Raw genomic sequence first — 22,247 nt, 5'->3', positions numbered from 1 at the left:
GTATGCTTCATGATCTAGTCTCATTTTATATTACAGATTTGACGTTAAAGAAATAATAATTGCTTTTATTTCTTAGCACTTACTGTGTGTCCAGTACCGTGTCAGACACTTTATAGATTTTTTTTTTCTTTTTTTCAGAACAACCGGGTGAATTTTACAGGTAGGGACATTGAAGCTTAGTGAAGTAAAGTGACTTGCCTAGGATCACATGTGATATTAAAACATGTCACAGTGTTAGCTCTTTCATTATCTACTACTACTCCCAACCCAAAGTTTCCTTAAAAGTTGGCACACGTATTGCTCCTGCCCACTTCCTCCCTTTGCTGATGCTATTTTGCCCTTCTTGGAATATTTGTCGTCCTCTCTTTGCCTGTCCATATTCTACCCATTCTTGAAGTTCCATACCTTTTAAAATTCTTCCCTAAACCTATGGGATATATTAATATTTTACTTCTGCTTTTCCCTCCTTCATTATGAAAGCTCTCACAAAGTAACATTTAATTTTAACCGTCGACATTTTAGAGTGGAAAGGGACGTTGGCAATCGGTATGGTATGAAGGAGAGAATATGAGATTGGAAATCAGAGATAAAAAATCTTTCCTATACACTTATAAGTGCTGTAGTGGAGGAAAAGTAAAGGCACAATGAGGAAACAAAGGTTCTGCCTGAGTCATGCATTGAAGAAAGGCTATTTTGAGCTGGGTCTTGAAGGATGTCTAAGTTGGAAGAGAAGGAGAGGAAGGCTACCTTAGGGTAAGGAATCACCAGCACGAGCAAAGCCACGGAAAGGACGTGAAAGTACATGGTATGTTTAGTAGATTTGGAGATAATACCGTCTGGGCAGTGCCTGAGGTTTTAAAAAGTTGTTATTTTTATTATCACCATCATCATCTTGTATGCCCTCAGCACTTGCTACAGAGCTGGGCGTATCAAATGAGCAAATATTTATTGACTCTTTTTTTTTTTTGCTGAGGAAGATTTGCCCTGAGCTAACATTTGTTGCCAGTTTCCCTCTATTTTGTATGGGGGCCGCTGCCACAGCATGGCCACTGATGAGTGGTGGTGGTTTGCATCCGGGCCACCAAAGTGGAGTGTGCCGAACTTAATCAGTAGGCCACTGGGGCTGGCCCATATTGACTCTTTATTGAGTGCTATTAGCAATGTTCATGCATAATTTTTATTTTCCTTTACTCTTATAGTTCCTGTTCACATTATTTAATGCTTTTGATTATTCTTAGTTCTTGAAGTCTTTATGACTTTTAAACATTTTTTGAGACATGCTTTTTGTTGGTTCTATAAATTATGATAGATACACTTTATAGTACTATATTTATAGGCATTATTCTAAGTGTTTTACATGTATTAATTTAATTTTCATGTTTTATATAGTAAGTGCTGTTATTCTCATTGTACAGATGAGAAAACAGACACAGAGAAATTAAGTGATTTACTTGAGCTCACACAGTTAAGTGGTGGAGCTAGGTTTTGAATCCAGGCAGTCTGGCTCCGTATTCTACATTTTGAACCCCCATACTCTAGTGCTTTTCAAGAGTTAAATTTTGTTTTTCTGCCTGTTTTAAAAAGGATGATTGAATACTCACATCCTTTAATTTTATCCGTGTATCAGCCAGTTTTTCTTGTACCTTTTTTAGTTATGTGTATTCACTAGACTAGAGATGTGCTTTTTTATGTAATTCGTTATAGATGAACATTTATTAATATTGAAAGATTAACATTTTATGATCTTATAAATTTGGGTCTATGTATTTTAAGGCAATAAGTAGCCTTGTTTGCAGTTTTCATAAATCTGTTTTGCAGTTTCTATTTGTCTTGTAAAGTCTGTATTGACGCTACCACATTACACCTTTAGCTGCCTTGGCTGAGTCCATTCTTCCCTTGAGGTCCTGCAGGAAATATACACATAAGAAACAATGGTATATGGGAAATAAGGTACCAATTTATCTTTCACTGGTTTTGTACCTTAAATCCCACCTCAGAACTTTGATAAAGTCCGATGTTCCAGCCTGGTTTACCAAAGTTCCGCAATGGGATTTTAGGTACAAAACCAGTAAAAGATAAGTCCGTACTTGTATCACTGTTGGAGAGAGTCTCCCAGAAACAAACAGAAGAGGCAGATATTGGCCATTTCTTTTGACTGTTCCTGACACATGGAAGGGAAAAAGCAGAAGAAAATGCCACTGAAACAAAGAGCAGGATGGTCAAGTGTTGTCATCTGGCAGTTTTGAGAGGAGAAGGGAGCCGCACCCACATGCATGATATTTTGGTTTCTGGTGACCCCTGCCTGTTAATAAACAAGGCTCTAATGGTGTTCTGGAATCTGACCAGATTATTATTCCTTCTTGAGAGGACAGTGGTTGGAGAGATGCCCATAGAGATGCCTTTCCTTAGGTGGCCATACCCACTTCAATTTCTAATTTTCTTTTGAATTGTATTTTCTATGTATTTTTCCTCAGGGAGAAAAATCATCCAGTGTGACAATATTGATAGTGACTTTCAACTTTAAAATTGTATTTAAATGTTCTTAAAATCTCTTAGGAAAGTAGCTCTTTGCTTCAAATATTTTTTCTTTGTGAGCAAGCGAGGATCTCAGTTTTAGCTATTGGTTAATTGGATATATCATAGTTACAGAAACCACCATTATCAGATTCAATTTTAGATTTACTTATTTGTCATAACTCATATTTCATTATTTTCTTCCACCAGTAAATTTATTCATAAAGAACAAGCTGTTAATGTAATCAGGAAATAGCGAAGTCTTTCCTGTTTTCAATGAGTTAATTTTGTGTGCTTTGTAAACTTGAGAATTTTCTGCAGAGTGCAGAAACTCAATATGTTGTTTGAATTTGAAGCCTGTCAAGAGGAAATGATATAAAGTTTGCATGTATCATTTGCTTAAAATGGTGACTTTTATGGATATATTTTAATAAAAGTTGAAACACTGTGGTATGTTGGAAGGAGCACTGGACTCAGTTCAAGTGACCAGAGGTCTTATCTTGGTTTGACTCTTACTAAGGGCTCTTGTAACAAGAGCCCTTGTTGGACAGGTTTTTTCACCTCTTTCAGTTTATTTACCTGTAGATGACATTGCATCCAGTTGACCTCCACTGTGCTTTTAAGTATAGTGACACAAAGTTCAGAACTCTGCTCGAGTTTTTATCTCTTTGACTAATTAATTTATGGTAGTCTTGATGCACTTGGCATTGGTCAGTGGAAGAGAAAAGAGAGGAAAAAATGCTCTTTGAATAATTCAGTGTTAATAATTGGTATTTGGCTAAACTAATATGGTTATTTAAAATGTTTCCACAAGATATTTTGTGATAAATTATGAATTAGCTAGCCTATGAAAGATGGGATATATATATATTTATATATATGTATAAATAAATGTTTAAGTAGAAGAATATTAATCTCAGTATCCAGGTACCAACAGTATTTCTTTCAGCATTTACTCATAGACTATGTGGTGATGTTATCTAATTATAGAATATTAGTTCTTGAAGACACTTGCATACTATGGAGTTCAGAAGCCATGTCCTTCTACCATACCCAGAAAATTTCAGTTTGCAGATTTAGTGCTAATATGTATGGTATAGGGAATATTATAAGAGTTCAAAGTAGAAGCATTTACTATTTCATTGGGGCAGAGGATTGTGAGCTGGGTTTGCAGAGTGGGTAGGATTTGAACAGAGAGAAGAGCATACTAGTCGGGGAATGGTGCAACAGAGAGCAAGGTGTTTAAGGGGCCAGTTTTGCTAGAGGGTTTATAAAAAAAGGTATAGTAAATAAGATTGGAAATACTGATGGAATCAAATTGTGGGGAGGATGAAATTTAGAATGGAAATAGGTTTACAAAGATTTTTTCCAAGATGAGAGAGAGATATTTTTTTGCAGGAAGAGAGTCAGAACCATCTGGAGTAGGAGAGGTTGAATATATTAGATGGGGCAGAGATAATTGTGGGGGTGGTATTTTGGAGTTGGGCTATAAGGGACCTTATGGCATAGGAGAAGAGTTCACTTTAGGTAAGCAATAGACTCTTGGGGCTTGAGAGACTGAGGCTAGTTTCACTTTGACTGTGGTTCACTATTTGCATACATTAGTATATATAATTTTGAATTGGTTACTTCTGTGATCCTTTTAAATAAATAATAGCTCTGCATTTAGATTTTCTTGTACTGATTTTTGCATTTCTTCTAAAGATTGCTGATCACACAGTTTTTTGAAGTGAATAACCTTTATGGCATTCATTTTTTCCTATAATCAATCTTTCTTTGTTTCAGAGCAAGTTCATTCATGCTTGTAAGGATCTGACTAATGCTCTTCATTTTATTTTCAGTTTGGCTTTGGTTGAAAAAAGAGTTTAGCCTATATGTACTGCTTTAACCACTGGAAGAATGACAGATGACAAAGATGTGCTTCGAGATGTGTGGTTTGGACGAATTCCAACTTGCTTCACTCTGTATCAGGATGAGATAACTGAACGGGAGGCAGAACCATATTATGTAAGTATGCTGATGGTGGCAAATGGGATATAATCTTTGCATTTTTGTAAAGAAAGCTCTAAGAACCTGGTGGCTGTTTTTCAACATTTTATGTATAATTAATACATGCTTATTATGGAAAAAAATTAGAAAATACAGATCAGCAAAAAGAAGGAAATAAAAATTATCTCTAATCCTACCACCCAGAGGAAAAAACCACTCTTGACAAGTTGATATGGGACCACTTGATTTTCTTTTTCTAATGCACATGTACGTATATAATATATGATAATTGAATTATAAGTTATGTGCCATCTTTTAACAGGAAGATATTTTGAATATAACAGGTTCAGCTTTGATTGTTTTGTATTTGGGTGGTTCCAAGCAACTATTTAACAAATTCTTTTTTATAGCTCAATGAACATATGAATGTGTGTGTGTGTTTTCATATGTTCATGAGCTAATATGTATTATATAAGATATATTATTTAATAACATAAATTGCATAAATTTTCCTTTTCTAAGTGCATATATCGTCCAAACTTATGCATCTGTGATAGTAAATTTATGCAATCAGAGATAATAGTATCCTGCCTGTTTATTGACTAGCCCCTAGTGGGCAGAGACATTCTCAGTTGTCATTATTTTAGTTTTTTCTTTTTGTGTCTCAGGTACACATATTGTTTTGGTGCCAGGTCCAAGAAGATCTGGCAAAGTGGAAACGTATTTGTGATGCTGGACTATTGCTTGTTTCAGTTTAATAGAGCTTGCCATTTGTTTTCTCCCTTGTCAGTTTGAGAGTCAGCACTGCTTCTCAGCCTGCTCCAGCGATGGGAAGTCAGGCTGCTGGAGGAAGCTACTTAAGGAGCCCATTCACTAACTTTTTGGGTACAGGAACTGTTTCATTTTTCTCTGTGCATCCTCAGCGTTTGCCATAGGTCGTGCCATAGGTCGTGCCATACTCAGTGCGTGAAAGCCTCCACATATTCATGTTGGGATTTTGTTTTAAATTGTCTCTTTGGGTTTTCTCACTAAAAATGATAATTTCAGAGAAATTACACAGTTTTTTGTTACTAGTACTCAGGTACTCATAACTTATATACATTTGAGTCATTTTCACTTTGGAAATCTCAGCAGTTTTCTTTTCTGCCTTGAGAAAAACTTCCATAGTTGAAAACTATGGTCATAGTTTATTTTTAGAAACATTTCATTTGTTAGATGTATTTTTTTTTTCTTCTGCAGTATGGATTAGGATATCATTTATGTTTTGTTTCCAAACTAGTTTTTTGCTACTTTAATTAAAACTTTTAACCTTGGGTGGCTTTGTAATAGTATCTAAACAAAGGGGTATATGTGTCTAGTTGGTCAAAGTGGCAAAACTGAGAAGTATATAATTTAAGTCTGTTTACTTTTAAATCAGAATATGATGTTTGACACAGTTCCTGCAGTTAAAAAAAAATCTAAGTAAAGAATAGAATATTTTTCCTTCTTTATATATGAATCTGTTTAAATATGAAAAGACTTGTGAGAACTAGAGTATAAATTGTTTTCTAGCTGTTTCTTTTTCTTTCTTTTTTGTGAGGAAGATCAGCCCTGAGCTAACATCCATGCTAATCCTCCTCTTTTTTTTTTTGCTGAGGAAGACCGGCTCTGAGCTAACATCTATTGCCAATCCTCCTCCTTTTTTTTTTTTTTAACCCTCAAAGCCCCAGTAGATAGTTGTATGTCATAGTTGCACATCCTTGTAGTTGCTGTATGTGGGACGCCTCAGCATGGCCAGAGAAGCGGTGCATTGGTGCGCGCCTGGGATCCGAACCCGGGCCGCCAGTAGCGGAGCGCGCACACTTAACTGCTAAGCCATGGGGCCGGCCCTAGTTGTTTCTAATTGAACTGAAAATGGCAAAAAGTATTGGGGTTAATCGTTGGAGGAAGAGGATTATTTTGTCTAATAGGTAATTGGGTTTTTTCCTTGAATTCTTCCTAATTCTTCACCCAAAAGAAACTCTCATATAGTCATTATGATTATATTTTTGAAGACTATTGGGTGACAGGCATATAATAAATATTAAACAAAAAACTAGGGTTTAAAACCATGTAGCTTAATCCAGATTTTGCTTTTTAAATACATACATACTCAAGTATAAGTTAATACACACAGAAAGAAAATATACAAAGGCATTAGCAATGGTTAGTCTTAGAATTATAGGTGAGCATTTTAGTGCCAATATGGTTTTAGTTCTCATGTGTCTTGGTTGTAAATTAAGCTTGAACATATTTTTAATTGTTTTGGTTTATAATAATGATAATGTTTTAAAGATTCTGGGTGAAATGAGGTAAAAATATTGTAGCCTGAGAGCCAGTAGACCTCTTTCCCAGACATTCTCAAAGCTCAGGTGAGGTGACATAACAGGGTTGTCATCATGGCCTGAAGAGTCCATTCATGTTCAGGTGGAGTTGCAGTAAGGATAGGTGAATGGGAATGTAGGTTACTTTTTATAATACTTATAGCTTATTTCTTAGAGAATAGATTTTAAAATATCTACTGGTACCAAATTTATAAATTAAATAATTATTATTCAAAGAGTCTTCTGGAATTTTTTGTTTCCATTGGAAAAGCGCGTTAATGTTAAATATATTCCTGTTTATTTCTGCATTTTGATTTGTTGCCCCCACATAAACCTTCTTTCAGCCTACATCCTATATGTATATCATTGAGAATTATATCTTATTTTGCAGGGAATATTAGGAAGGAAATTTGTTAGAAACTAGGCAGATTTTCAGTTTTTGATGTTTCTGTTATATTCATTTATTTTTTACTTTTTTAATTTATTTTGTGAGGAATATTAGCCCTGAGCTAACCTCCATGCCAATCCTCCTCTTTTTGCCAAGGAAGACTGGCCCTGGGCCAACATCTGTGCCCATTTTCCTCGACTATATGGGATGCCGCCACAGCATGGCTTGACAAGCGGCGCGTCGGTACGTGCCCGGGATCTGAACCTGCGAACCCTTGGGCTGCCGAAGCAGAGCATGCGCACTTAACTGCTGTGTCACTGGGCCGACCCCTGTTATGTTCATTTAAACTATTACTTTTCATTTAGATTATCCAATATAAAAACATACATACTAATTTGCATTCATGTTGTGTGACTTGTTACCAGAGGAAATCACACCATCAGACACATGGTCATCAACTGGAGTGGACCCTAGACATTACCCAGCAGTCCTTTTATGTTGCCTTAGTCAGCTGTCTCTGTTCTCCACTATGGCTTTCTCTGGCACCTAACCTCATCTTTCACTCTTAACGGTGATGGGATCCTACTTCCTACTTCACAAAAAAAATAGAAACCATGAGATGGGATCTCCCTTAACTTTCTGCCACCAATCTGCAAAACCTATCAGCACTTACACATATTTACTACTTCTCTCCTGTTTTAATGGAAGAGATGTCCTTCTTCCTAAGCACAGCCCAACCTTCCATCTTGTTCTGGATCCCACTCCTGCCTTCTCTATTTATTTTACTTTTGACCTCTTCTATCTACTGTCTCCTTTGCAGCATTTATATTGTCTTAAATCTTTCCTATTCTAAAACAACCCTCTGTTGACTCCATCTCCCTTTCAACCTCTTGCTTTCCCTTCACAGCCATACTTATTAAAAAAGTTGTCTATACTCATTGTCTCCTTCCTGCCTCCCACCACGTACCTCACTGTAATCACATTTTCATACTACTCCAACAGAACTGTTCTTGCCAAAGTCGCTAATGACATCTTTGTTGCCAAACCTGGAGTCTCTTTTTGAATTTTCATTTGCTTTATCTCTCAGCAGTATTTGATATTGTTGGCTCTTTTCTCCATTTTGTGGCACTGTCCTCCCTTGCTCTACACTGCCTCATATTTCTGATTTTCTGGGTTTTTTGGTGGTCTCCTTTTGGTTTTTTTGTGGTCTTCTTTGCCAGATCTCCCTCTTTTGCTTATTCTTCCATGTTGGCATTCCTTGGAGCTTTGCCTCTTGTTTTTTCCCCTTAGAGCTCTCATCTATTTTTGTCTTTTTTTTTTTTTTTTAATGAGGAAGGTTGGTTCTGAGCTAACATCTGTGACCATCTTCCTCTATTTTGTATATGGGACACCGCCACAGCATGGCTTGATGAGCCGTGTGTTGGTCCTTGCCTGGGATTCAAACCTGCGAACCCTGGGCTGCCAAAGCAGAGCACTGGGCTGCCGAAGCAGAGCACGCGAACTTAACCACTACACCACCGGGCTGACCCTATATTTATGTCTTTGTTGAGCATTTCGTCTTGACAACTCCCAAGACTTTTCTCCTGAGCTCCATATGTCTTTCTGCTGGATATCCTCACTTAGATGTCTTGAAGAAACTCAAACTGGTGTGTTTGAAACTGGACTCATGCTCTACCCCCAGGCAATCTGGTTATCTGCCACATTCCTTTCCTATTTTGGCAAGTAGACCTATCATCCAACTAATTAATTACTCTTACCAGTAATTAATTACCAGACTCGTCCTTTGTTGCTTTTTTCTCCCATATCCCTGACATTCGGTCAGTAACAGTCCATCTGATTTTATATCTCAAATATATTTCAAACTTATCCAGTTCCTTTCATACACACTGCTACAACCTAGTTGAGACCACCACTTAAAACTGGTGGATTGCATAGCACTAACTAATTTCCCTGGTTTCAATCTTGCTCTCTTTCCATTTTCCAGTCTGCAGTTGGAGTAATCTTTTCAAAACACATATCTGATCTTGTCACCTGCCAGCTTAAAACCTTTATAGGCTTTTCTTCATCTTTAGCATCCTTAATATAGTTTACAAGGTACTCCATGATCTGATTCCCTTGCTTCTTCAGTACTTTTCTGTCCCAACCCTCTAGATTCCTGTCATACTCAACTTCTTATAGTCCCTCAGATATGCCAATCTTTGTCTTTTTGTATTACTCCATGCCTTATCACAGTTTCCTCTGTCTAGAGTGAGCAGCCGTATCTCCCACCCCTACCCACACCCAGACATCCATACCCACCCTTCTTTGGTTCACTCCTCTTTGCTTTTTGACTCTTAGCTTAAAATAGACTTCCCTGTCAGGGCCTTCCCTGAGCCCCTAGGTTACGTTAAATGCCTTTGCTACTTGCTGTTATTACATTCTGTACTTTCTCGCGTTCATCACGTTTGAAATTTTGTTTTCACTGTCTGTCTTCCTCTCTAGCCCGTAGGCTCCATGAGAGGAAGAACTCTTCCCGTCTCATTCAGTGCTCTATCCTCATTGCCTAGTATGATGCCTCACGTTGAAATGGAACAGAATTCTAATGTATTTTAATTCTATTTTTATTCTAGATAAGTAAATCTATAATATGATAATTGAAAATTGTTGGACAAAGTAGAATTTGGCATAAGCAAATAATATTACAGGCACCTTTTTCAGAAATATAAGCAGTCTATACAACTATGTAAAACATGTATTTCTTACAAGCTGTATAGAAAAAAAATGAATCACTTGTGTCATATTCACCGAGTGCTTGACAGTGCTAAATGAGGAATAAGTGAATGATAGATTGCTTGTAGCTGACAAGATAGATCCCTGGAGGGCGTTAATCCTTTTCATATTAAAAGAACTTAAGAATCTTGAAGGCATTAATTGAAGTGAAATAAGCCAGACACAAAAGGACAAATATTTTATGATTCCCCTTACACGAGGTACCTAGAATAGTCTAATTCAAAGAGACAGAAAGTAGAAAAGTGATTACCAAGGGCCTGGAGAAGAGGAGAATGGTGGATTTATTGTTTAATAGGTATAGAATTTGAGTTTGGGATGATGAAAAGTTCTGGAGATGGATAATGGTGATAGTTGCACAACAGTGTGAATGTATTTAATGCCACTGAACTATGAACTTAAAAATGGTTGAAGTGGTAAATTTACCACAATTAAAAAAAAAGCACTTAAAGTAAACCAATGAGATACACCTAAGAAAAACAATGAGTGATACTGTCTGGATGTAGAAGGCAGAATGATGTCTGCTTGCTGTTACTTTCTTTTCATTTTTACGTATTTAAATATTTACTAGATAAATTATATCTACTCTAGTATAGTCATTCTTAAATCTTACAGTTATTTCTTAGTGCTACTATAGATATTTGTGTTAGTTACAGATGACTCCCACAGGCTAATTTGGAACAGAAGTTTCCAGCCACATTTCAGTGTAGATTCTGTCTTAAGAAGGGGCATTCTTTTTTAACTTTTGTCCATTTTTGGCCTTTTGTCCCACGTAATCTTTGGTATCTCTCATTCATCCAGCAGATATTTATAGTGTGCCTCGCATAAAGTGGGCACTGTTTTAGCCATGAGATTGTAGCAGTGAACAAAACAGACAAAGAGCTATGTCTTAATGGAGCTTACATTCTAATGTTCCTCATTCCTTATTATAAAAAAGTTTTTGTTTCATGAAAATCATTTGTGTGTTTTCCAGCAACTTTGATTGAACCCTGGGCATGTAGTACAACACACTGCAGAATCAGGAGTTGATATCCGTACTTATTAGTCCTTATGAGTCTTCCTTCTTACAGTCTCTATAGGTTAATATCATTCTCTACAGAATAGATTAAAGTGTAATACCCAACAGACATTTTAATTAAAGTTCTGGACTTACTAATATAGAACTTATTAGACTAATAGATTATAAAATGGCTAATTTACCATCCTGTTTTAATTTCATAGACTGTCCATGTTACATCTGTCTTTGATTCTGTCATTTCTGACTCGAATGAATCTTTTCCTTGCCACTTATTTAATAGAATATGATTTTGGCAAGCTATTTAAGCTGTGTGTAAAATAGAGGTGATAATGCTTCCTGTAAAACAACTAGCACTTTTCCTTATATGTAGTTAAGTATTGGTTTCCTTTTTCTTTTCTTCCCTAATCACTTCTAGTTGTTTCTTTATAACAGAGGACTTATGTTCTGTTGAATCCACAATACTATCCAACAACTTGTTTGTAGTATTAGTTCCTTCTGTTCCATACTGGAGCATGCCGACTACCTTCCACACCCCCCCTACTCTATAGCCCTTAGGAGCTTGATCATGTTCTTTTACCTAGTTGGGGCCTCTTATCTTGATCTTCAGTGATTAAATATCAGTTCCTTTAACCAGAATATTTCTCTTTATATATATTCCCCAGCCCAGTGGTTCTATTTGATTTACTGATCAAAAGACATAACCTTGAATAAGCAGCATGGGAAATGGTGCAGAGTTAGACTCACAAAAGCAGTTGAAAGAGAGTAACAAAATTTTGCCAGCAAAAGAAGACAGAGGCTTAGGAAAGCAAGAAATGGCTAGAGTGTCAATTGCAAAAGAGGAAAAAACATGAATTTTTGCCACTTTTCTCTTTTTATATACCTGTGGGACCTTTATATAAATCCCAACCAATTTTCCAAAATGCTCTCTTATATTTTCTTTCTGTGGGTACCTTTCCTGGGGGAAAAAACTATTATTCTATTCCAGTTGAGGCTTTACCTAGCCCAACATTCCCTCCCAGACTTCTCTCTCTCCAAAGTCCGAGTACATCCAGCTCCATAAGGACAAGATTGAGGGAGCTGATTGACAGTGGCAGGATCACCAGTCTACTAGCATTATACCTTAAGCTTGTGCCGTATTGTACTTTAAAGATTTAAATGTGTAGATCAAAAGTCAGTCATCTTTAACGTATCTCTCTCCTTCAGTTTCTGCATTATTAATCACCAAAATCTGTTCTGATGTCCAGACCTTCCCCACTTTTCCATTCTTTCATTCTCCATCTCCTCATGTATTATTTCTTTAACAGATTTCCTGTCTATAATCTTCTCTTTCAGTCTTGTATGTACAATTGCTAGAATATTCCTCAAGTACTGTTTCTCCTCATGCCATTTTTTTATTCATGGTGTAGTAGTGGGCCCCTATTGTTCATCAAATGAAAATTTCTATTTGATCTTTAAAGGCCTTTCTGTTGCTGCCATGAAGTATTTTTGTAAGTACTTTTTATAAGTTTTTTTTTTTTTTTTTACCTCCACTTTATTTTAGCCTCATATAGAAGAGGACAGATTATGTGTTTGTCTTGATATTCTTCGTTGCAACTAATCTGATACACAGTAGATTATCAAAACATGTTGGACCAATCGAGAAGTCCTGATTGATAAGTCAAGGTGTATTAGGACTGAGTTGATCCTCTCAGAGCAGTTTAATTAACTCAGGTGAATCATGTTAATTTTTAAGTTAAATTTGATAGAACTAATAATTATCCTAAATAGCGTGCCATTTGATTACATTGTATTTTTATTTGGAGAAAAGTATTATGGAAAGATTGTACATAGATTTATGTTGTTTATTCTAGGCATTTTTGCTTTAAGCTATACTTAGAGTAATGACCTCGTAAGAAATTTTAAAATGTCTTCATCTTTAGCCTTTGATTTTCTGTAAAAAGCAGTTGACTTTGTGTGGACTATTCAAAATAATGCAAAGAACATGACTGTTTTTCCTTAAAATTCACAAACCTATTTAGTATATATTTTAAAAAAATAGTAAATAAATATGGTTTTACAAATTGTCATTTCAGTTGCTTTTGCCAAGAGTAAGTTATTTGACGTTGGTAACTGACAAAGTGAAAAAGCACTTTCAGAAGGTTATGAGACAAGAAGACATTAGTGAGATATGGTTTGAATATGAAGGCACACCACTGAAATGGTGAGTGAATTTTTCTGCATTATTAAGCATTGAGTATATGCTAGCTTTAAGAAGGTATAGTGCCCAGAAGCAATTTTTTAAAAGTTCTATAAAGAAACAGATACTAGTCTAGTTCATATAGTACAGTGAATTTTAAACCATTGTTAGAATATTTTGTTGAAAATATTTCTGCCTTCTATTTGGATGCATGGGAGACTGGACAGATTTGTGTATTTTCAGCAATAGATTTTTTATATGGCATAATAATAGTATACTTGGTTATGGGGGGGTTTTTTTAGCAGAGATGTTTAAAAATCTCTTATGAATAAGTCACTCTGTGACTCTATTCAATTTTGTTTCTATCTCCAAAATCTTTATAACAGACTTTTATATACACATGGTAACCTAAAGTGGCTTCTTTCAAACTGATGGCCACATTTAGTTGATCACTGTGCTGTAAGTACATCTTATCTAGCCTTGGTTTAGTATTTAAAATATATTGATTTCCTTTTTATGTGAAAAATAATTTTGATGTTTTATCATTTTTAAGAAGCGTATTGAAAATAAATTCTAAATCTGGGCTTATCCGTGTACAGAGGATGTATTTTTGTACCTCATCTCTTACTGGGAGTTTTGTTCATTGTGCTTCCAAAAATATTTATTGAAACTGGAGAAATTACAGAGTGAAGAATATAAGAAAGTGGTTCAAGGTATGCTGGGATATAGGTGTTGAAATGCTGCCATATGGATGTAGTTGAATGAAGAAGATACAGATTGAGTCAAGATTGAAATGAAATATGAAATTATAAATAGGTTAAAAACGGACTTGCTCTCTGAATCTGGGAATATTAAAATGAAAAGTTTTAAAAGAGACTCTAATAAAAGGAAGCTAGTAGGTGTTTAATAAGTGCAGCTGACTCGAATCCAAGGATTACTTAGAAACAAGGAGTGAACTTTTTGGAACTCATCTTGTGCTGATGAATTCCCAAGAGTGAGTAGGTTTTTCATAATGGTTTTGAAACATATAAGGTGATATTTTGTATTAAGGTATGGGTCGTGTCTCTAACCTTTTGAGGTGGTTCTGTGCCAAAGTTCTTTTATAACATTCATTTTTTAGTCAAAACAGTTCTGAGCTTCATGATCGGCTATCAGACTCATGACTCTTGAATAGTTCTAGACCTCAGGCAGCATAGATAAGTCAGTGTTTTCTGTTTGTTTGTTTTTTTTAATTTCTCAGAAGTATTGGAGGTTTTAGAATGAGAAGGTGACTTAAAAGAAGTATAAGAGGGGCAAGGATCAGGAGAGTAGAGAGAGAGGAAGGAGGGGGAAGGATTGTGGCTGAGTAGCAATAGGAAATATCTGTGTTCTTGAGAGTTCTATCTGTATTATAGTTGGATGTTGAAATGGCTTTATGTGTATTAGTTATAGATTATAGTAAGAATTCATGCAGCTGACAGCAGACTTTTCAATTCTGTCATTGTAAAGCACGGTTTCTCAACAAAGACCCTGTTGACGTTTTGACTGAGGTTCTTCTTTGTTATGGGAGGGCTACCTCGTACACTGTAGGATTTTTACTTGGCCTCTTCCTCCTAGCGACAGTAGCACTCCCTCCAGTTGTGATAATGAAAAATGTTGCCAAGTGTCCTGGGGCAGGAGGTGCAAAACCACCCCTAGTTGAGAAACTCTGGAAAAGATGGGAAACTTCAATTTAGCTTTTATAGTAAAAGATTGTCGTCATCTTTCAGCTGCTGTTTTAATCTATCCTATGTGGTGATTATTTTTGTATTTGGTATGATTTGTATTCTATAGATTTGTACTCTACATATGATATCAATAAATAATGTTTGGATCTGTTTCTCCCTGTTACTACAGGGTAATGATTTTGGCTTCAAGATATCATGTTCCTACTTGGTCAGTATTTGTCTCTTCTGAAAGTCTTTCATTAAAGAGTGAAATTATTTTCCCTTTTAGAGAGCTTATGTGAGAGTAATTGTGTTCATGTATCTTCATTTTAGTTTTTGGGGTGTTAACTTTTTAGGCACGATATCACTTTCGTAGTTATGTCTTGCTGTAAGCTCACTGTATTAAATGGCTTTTGATACAACTTTTCCTTTAGTATTGTTGGGTACTCCATATAGTTGAGGAATGAGTAACTTCCGGAAAATGAATGTAATCCAGGGCCTCTAGGTTAAGTCTTGATCTTTTCTCTCTTTGCTTCCAACAATAGCAATTTTTTCCTGTGTTAAAAGAATTATCTTCCTGGAAATAGGCTATCACTGTCTACCTGGCATTTAAGCAGTGGGCTTCATAGAATAGGATGATCATTGTAGGGAAGCAGCTACCACTGAAACTTTGTAGGACTTGGACTTTTGAGACCATACAAGTGTCTTAAGAACAGAGGAGCATTTATCAGAGTAGGACGATAACATCTTTCTTATACTTGATTCTTGGGAGTTTTATTTATTTATTTATTTATTTTGATTTTGACACAATATCTTTATTTTATTCAAATACCAGTCTGATCACACATGGTCCAATAACACTCAAATAATAAACCAAATATAAACAGATGTTAAAGATTGGTCTTGAAACATTATAGCCAATGATGCCACGCTTGCCTATGATCTCGCCGACATAAAACCACATCCACACCTCAGTGGCCACCAAACCATTCAGCAGAGCTTCCTTAACTGTGAGCTGTTTGAAGCTACCAGTTTGAGCACTATTGACTATTTTTTTCAAGCTCTGAATAGCTGTGGGGATCTCAGCAGGGGTTGGAGGAACCAGTTCAACATTGGCATAGTGCCAAAACGTGGCCAATCGAGGCTTCGATTAAGTCACAGCAGCGTGTACCAGTGCCGGGGCCTTCTCTGCCAGGTTGCGGACAAACTGGGCCATGGTTCTAGGACAGACAGCCTGCAGCTTCGAACGGCAGGCTGAATGTCACCCCCCGGAAGGGGGAGTTTTAAATAAATTCAAGTGAGAAAGGAAATCAAACACCAGTTTAGAAAATTCATAAAAGAAGGAAGAAAGCATAAATTGATATTCCTTCTCCCTGTATAACTCCTTCTCCTGTTTGTATTTATTGTTATTATAATTGTTTAATCATCTGCGTGAGATGCTGGAGCAGGGGCTTTATACCTTAAGCAATAGCACGTAAGAGGTGCTAAGTAAATGTTTGTTCGATGAATGAATCTAAGTTAATCTCTTCTATTTATTATTAAAATGAGGGAATAGGGCCAGATTTTGAGAGTCTCATTTCAGGGCTCTTTGCACCACACCTGCTGATATTCTATTTGTTAGTTTTCTCCAATTCTGTATGTTCTCTCTAATTACTTATGTTGATTTGTCCATATTAAAATAGAAAATAAGAACAGTGATATACACATAATGTATACTTAATATATTGTTGATTTGTAGAGATTCCAAGGAGGTTTTATCTGATTAGTACTTTATTCTCTACAGTCTTTTGTCTCTTTAACTTTTAAAAATTACACGGGAAATGAGAAGTGCTGATCTAACTTAAACGTAAGGCTCTTTTTTTTAGAGTGATTTCATTGATTAGTCAGCAGAGGGTGCTCTAACATTGCATTTTAAGGGGTCAGGTTTCTTGTTGCTATAACTCAAGTGTTCAAAATTTGTGTTTGTTACTTTTATATTTGACTTATTTTAAGAGAACAGTTCTTGGTTCTTCTAAATAGTACTTTTTTAGTATACTCTAATATTGGTTAAATCTTAGGCCTTCAGGTACAAAATTTAGAAAAAGCTCTCTTTGTCAACTATAAAACAAGTGTCTCTAATGGGATATTATTATTTTGTGTAAATTGACTTATTTTCAGGACTGGTTGTTGAAAGTAAGAAGTTGAAACTACCTTTGAATTAAAAAAAAAAGCAAATACTGATGTTGATCTTAAACATAGACATAAATAGAATGACCCAGAATTTAATACTGTATGTGATTTCAAAAGTAAACTATAACAAAATAACCTTAACATCTTAATCATAAATACCGTGCAGGCTCTTCTCTCTTATGTCGAGTCATTTTTCTAAGGTGGTAAGTTTCTAGAACTTCATAAATTATTCTGTAAACTAGATTTTCGAAATGTGGTTTACTTAGTATTTTATACATGTAGTTATTTTTGCACTTTTTCATGTGTAAGAATAGGTGTAGAAAGCTGTGAAACACAGTGCTAGTCTACAAGTGTGTTTATACCATAGATGGAGTAAGGCAAAATTGACTGTAATCATTAAATTACTTTGGTTTACATATGAGTTATACCCTTCTTTATTCAATGAAATGTAATCCTGTTTTCAGTGAATCACTGATGTAGCAAACTTATGAATAGGATGCATTTATTTCAGTGAAATGGGAGTGGGACAAGAGTTCCCTAGTACATGGGGAAGATTCCTTTCAATGCTGATCTTAGAATACTGGTTTACTATCTGACTGCAGATGTTTAGACTTGAATGAGCATCCTTGGCTGACTTCAGAGCATATCCATTATTGCTACACAGTGTGCCAGTATATATATATGTATTTTAGCAGTAATGAAAGGGTAAAGAAGAAACAACTTATGCAGACAAAAAGAAAATATTCATTTTCAGAATTGAATTTAGAAAAGACTAGAGTAATTTAAGGAAGAGAAAGAAAATGAATAAAATGTGAAAATAGACCTAACACTAAATATTCTGGTGCAGACAATTTTTATAGGGCAATACATTGGACCTTTAGCTTTTTACGTTAGTAAACATCAATTAGAATGATCAGTTCAATACTTGTTCATTTCTACATCATCTAATTCTTTCCAATAATTTTTGTGTACAAATCTGCCTTTGGCATTTGCCCACTGGTAAATTGCAGTACACAAATGGCATAAAAGATCAAAGAATACTGTCACACATCCTTTTAGCAAAGTTGAATGTTCTAAGTTCTTGTCATAAAATATTGTATGATGAAATCCTTTCTGTTGAATGACTAAGTGGGTAAGAATACCATATGTCCTTAGAAATATATTGTTCATTCATTAGTTCTTGAGTTCTATAAAATTCATCTGGGATATCATCATCTAAAGACTTAAAGTCTGAGATTTCACTTAAACAATCAATTTTACCATTGTCATTAAAGTCTGCTATCTGTCTCTTTGCAAAAATTTTCTGATTTATCTAATAATCGTGTAACATCTTCCTCTGTCGGTTCCTTTTCTTTCCTATTATAGGTGGAAAATAAGACATTTTGAATTTTCAGCTGTACTAATGATAGCTAAAAGCAGACTCCAAAGATGGAGTCTGCATCCTTTTATTTATACTCTCTTGAAATGTAATGTAATATTTTAGGCAAAACAGTAAGAAATGGAAGAAGGATGCATTATTGTATCATCTTTCTATACATGTCCGTATTCTTCAAATTCTTATTAGTCTTTTTTTAGGCATAGTTGGGAATAATTGGTGAATATTGATGAAATAGTTCCTAGAATGATGAAATAGCAAAATGTTTCGTGATACAGGAAAAAATAAGATCACTAAGATCCCATAATATATCTTAGATTTATGAAAGGGTCCAGTGGATCCATATGGCAATTACTAGACAGAATAAGTTTTACTCTTTTTTTTTTTTTTTTTTGGTGAGTTTTCTCTGTTGTTTTTGGAAGACCTTCAAGAAAGAATAAAAGTTATGAAGTATCCTAAAATGGTTTGAACTGCTCAAAAAAGAAACTCAGAACCTAAAATTCGGTCCATTGGATCTTTATAGTATATTGAGGATTAACTATTCTATGTTTCTTTATTGATTTATGCATTCAACAGCTATTTATTATCTACTTTGTTCAAGATTCTGCGCACTGTCTTTTTTTTTTAATACTGAGAATAAAAAATAATTGATGATTGTCGTCTTATTTCAAACTTGTATTCTGACCCAAATTCTTATTATTTATTTAAAAAATTGTATTTGATTTTATATGACATTTTAAATGGCTTTAAGATAATATTTAAGTTTAGAATTTGCTTACTGTTCCATTTGTGAATGGCAGAGAATGTGTACAACACAAGATTGCTAGTTATTTTGTGGAATCACTGGTGGATCTGTCCAATAGATCAACTACATAATTTGCTAAAGGGATTCTGTTATATCTGCAGTGCTACATAGAATTTGGAAAGCAATATACTCTGTTAGTTTAAGTACCCACATTCATTCTTAACTTAGTTGCTGATACCTAAGAGGGACATTCTAAAAAAAAAGAATGAAGACTGAAAAATAAAAAAGGTCTGTTTTGTAAAAGTACAAGGCATTTTGTAGAGCTTGTACAATTTTAGGAGTTCAGAGAGAAGGATCCAAATTGGATAGAATCTATAACTTCTCTATAGTGCAATATTTTTGTTTTTTCAGTTATTATTTTTATTTTAGTTTTTGACTGAGGCCAGAGTTTTTTCAGGTTTCAGAATTTCCTGAAGGAAACATTCTATTATTTAGGTAGTCCAAAATTTCCTTTAGATTCGTTTCTAGTTATGAAAGATTCATGTTAGATGCTGACTTTCGATTAGAGAGAAGTTTAAGAGTTCTTGTTAAGAGATACAACAGATATATGACTAAAGCTACCCACTGGTGTATTTTACTAGCAGAGCATTCATCCTAAATTCATTCTAAATAAATACATGCTCTCTAGTGACTGATGACTTTTCCACAATTATATTATGTAGACTTAAGCAGACATAAATAGTATTAAGTAATATTTGAATCTTGGTCAGGTAATGTATTGGGTCACTCATTTTGAGGGAAATTAGATTATTTTCAATTTTTTTCAGCTCTTAAATCTAGGAGTAACTCACTGTTCTACTGGAAAGAACAGGGCTGTATATAACAAACACCAAATAGTCCTCTTTTTACTTTTGTTAGGAGTCTTATTTAATTCGGATTCACTAATTAAGCTACTTGATATTCTTTAAAAAATAAGGTTTATCCATTGAAATCTGCAAGGTTTGTATTATTAACCTTTGTTCGTTGCTAAATAATTTGCTTCACTGGTGGGTAATGGTTAGATTAGGAAATGTTCTCTTATTTAGGAAGTCCAAAATTTATTTTTTTAAAAAAACTTTAGAACTAGGTTGCAGAAGGATATTCAATGACTTTGGAAAATGTTGACATTATATGAAAAAAGCAGATGATAGCAGTTTGTAAAGGATAAGCCTAATCTGTATTTAGATATGTATGCGTAAGTACAAGACTGGAAATTTATATGCTATAATGTTAATAATAATAACCACAAAATAGGTGCTTATGTGCTTTTTTAGATGCTCTTCTCAGTTCTGAAAATTTTGTAAAATTGTAAGTTTTTTTAAAACATTGAAAAATATATTTAAATAAACTTTAAAAAACTGCCCAATACGAATACTGGGGTGATAATTAGATAACTGCAGTACTGTGAGGTAACAGTGCTCACTGATAAAAGATGCCTTATCACAATCCTGTTATGTATATTGAGGCTTCCCAGGAGAATGAAATGGTTAGAAGAAAAACAACCTGATGACTGAAAACTATACTGTTGTAGCCCAGGCCAGTAATTGTATAAAGTGTTACCTTCCTGTGATTTGCAGCTAAAGCCCCCTGATAATTTGATGTTAAAACATGTGCTGGAAATTTATTTTGGAGTTGTAGTTAAAACTTTAAATATTTATTCTTTCTTATCTTAAAACATACTCTTTCATTTTTAGGCATTATCCAATTGGTTTGCTATTTGATCTTCTTGCATCAAGTTCAGCTCTTCCTTGGAACATCACAGTACATTTTAAGGTATAGTTTAAATAGCATTTCCCCATTCGTCCCACTGGTGGTACTTAGTAAGTAGACTTAGCATAGAATTTTTTTTTTTAAATGAAGTTGTTTATTGCTTTTTCCATGATACTTTTTAATTGCTAAGCTGCCCTTAGTGTTCATCTATAAAATACCTTTCATTTTCTTCCTAACCCTTGGCAGAACCATTTAAACATTTAGTGTATAAACAATTATATTTTGTTGGAGCTGAATACACTGTTTAAAATTTATAATATTTTGGAGTATTTATAATCATTTAAAAAAAAACCTCAAATAGGAAGAACAAAATCCTGAGTGTAGATGTGGGCATGGGAGTGGGGAGGGGAACAGCCTAACACTGCTGAGTAACTCTAAGGCTATTTTGATTGAATTCAGAGAAGGGTTAGGAGATAGAAGTCCAAAGACTTGAACTAAGTCTGTTTTGAGAAATAGTAATTCCTGGAGTTTTTAAAACTAGGCTAGATTTGTTGTAACCTAATTTTGTTTCCATATTTTCTGAAGTACTAGTCCCTCTTTCCCCCTAACCCCATCCTCCAACCCCCAAGCAATTCACAAATACCATTGAAGGATCAAAACACCTCTATTAGTTGATTCCTACGAAGTGGTTCTCAAATGCCAGTGTATAGTGGGAGGGAGGTATGTTAACAGATTGAAAAGTTATTTAGGTGTCTGATTTGCTTTCCCATAAGGGGCATTCATTTGAAGTCACTGCCCGGAGTCTGCTCACCCATTCTTCCTAAGATGCTGTCCTTCCCATTTTACTGAAATAGAGGATGTGAGTCATTGGCGTTTATTTCCCTATCATTTGCACTAACGTGCTTTGCAGAGTACCACATTACCACAGATTTTAGTTACCACAGAACCATACAGAGTGAGGATATGGTTCTGATATGCATGAGTTTCAGTTACCATGGTACCATGCAAAGTAAGGACTGCCTGTATATATAATAATTTAAGTTTAGAATGGTGTGAAGGTAAAACTACTCCAAGCATAGTAAGGGTAGAGGTTCCATATTGCCTAACAAGTGTTTCCTGTTATGTTGAAAAATAATTCTGATAATTAGATCATGTGTATGTGTGTGTGTGCTTGCGTGTAAGGCACTCTAAAAGATTTTGAAATCTAGATTAAAATATATCATAGCTGCCCATTTATTTATTCATTCAACAAATATTGAGAGCCTGCTGTGTGCCAGCCAGACACTGTTCTAGGAGCTCAGAATACATGAGTGAATGTCACAAAGACACTC

At 35.0% G+C, this 22,247-nt stretch overlaps 1 protein-coding gene and 1 pseudogene across 5 annotated transcripts in view; one reads left to right on the top strand and one right to left on the bottom strand.

Moving 5' to 3' along the window:
• Nucleotides 1-22,247, top strand: part of ATG5 (autophagy related 5) — a 124,867-nt gene that overhangs the window by 3,868 nt on the left and 98,752 nt on the right. For all 5 annotated transcript variants that reach the window (XM_087443945.1, XM_004422169.3, XM_014781137.2 and 2 more), the window contains exons 2-4: nt 4,356-4,521; nt 13,090-13,217; nt 20,901-20,979. In XM_087443945.1, the coding sequence (XP_087300071.1) occupies nt 4,414-4,521; nt 13,090-13,217; nt 20,901-20,979 (315 nt within the window). In that variant the 5' untranslated portion in view covers nt 4,356-4,413. The remainder of the gene's footprint in view (nt 1-4,355; nt 4,522-13,089; nt 13,218-20,900; nt 20,980-22,247) is intronic.
• Nucleotides 15,666-16,109, bottom strand: LOC101387434 (ATP synthase F(0) complex subunit g, mitochondrial pseudogene; annotated as a pseudogene).

The sequence above is a fragment of the Ceratotherium simum genome, chromosome 19 (genome assembly GCF_057802395.1).
Source record: "Ceratotherium simum simum isolate JZ-2026a chromosome 19, ASM5780239v1, whole genome shotgun sequence".
In the NCBI taxonomy this organism is placed as follows: Eukaryota; Metazoa; Chordata; class Mammalia; order Perissodactyla; family Rhinocerotidae; genus Ceratotherium; species Ceratotherium simum.
Note: the sequence above shows the minus strand (reverse complement) of the source record. Positions and strands in the feature narration are given on the sequence as shown.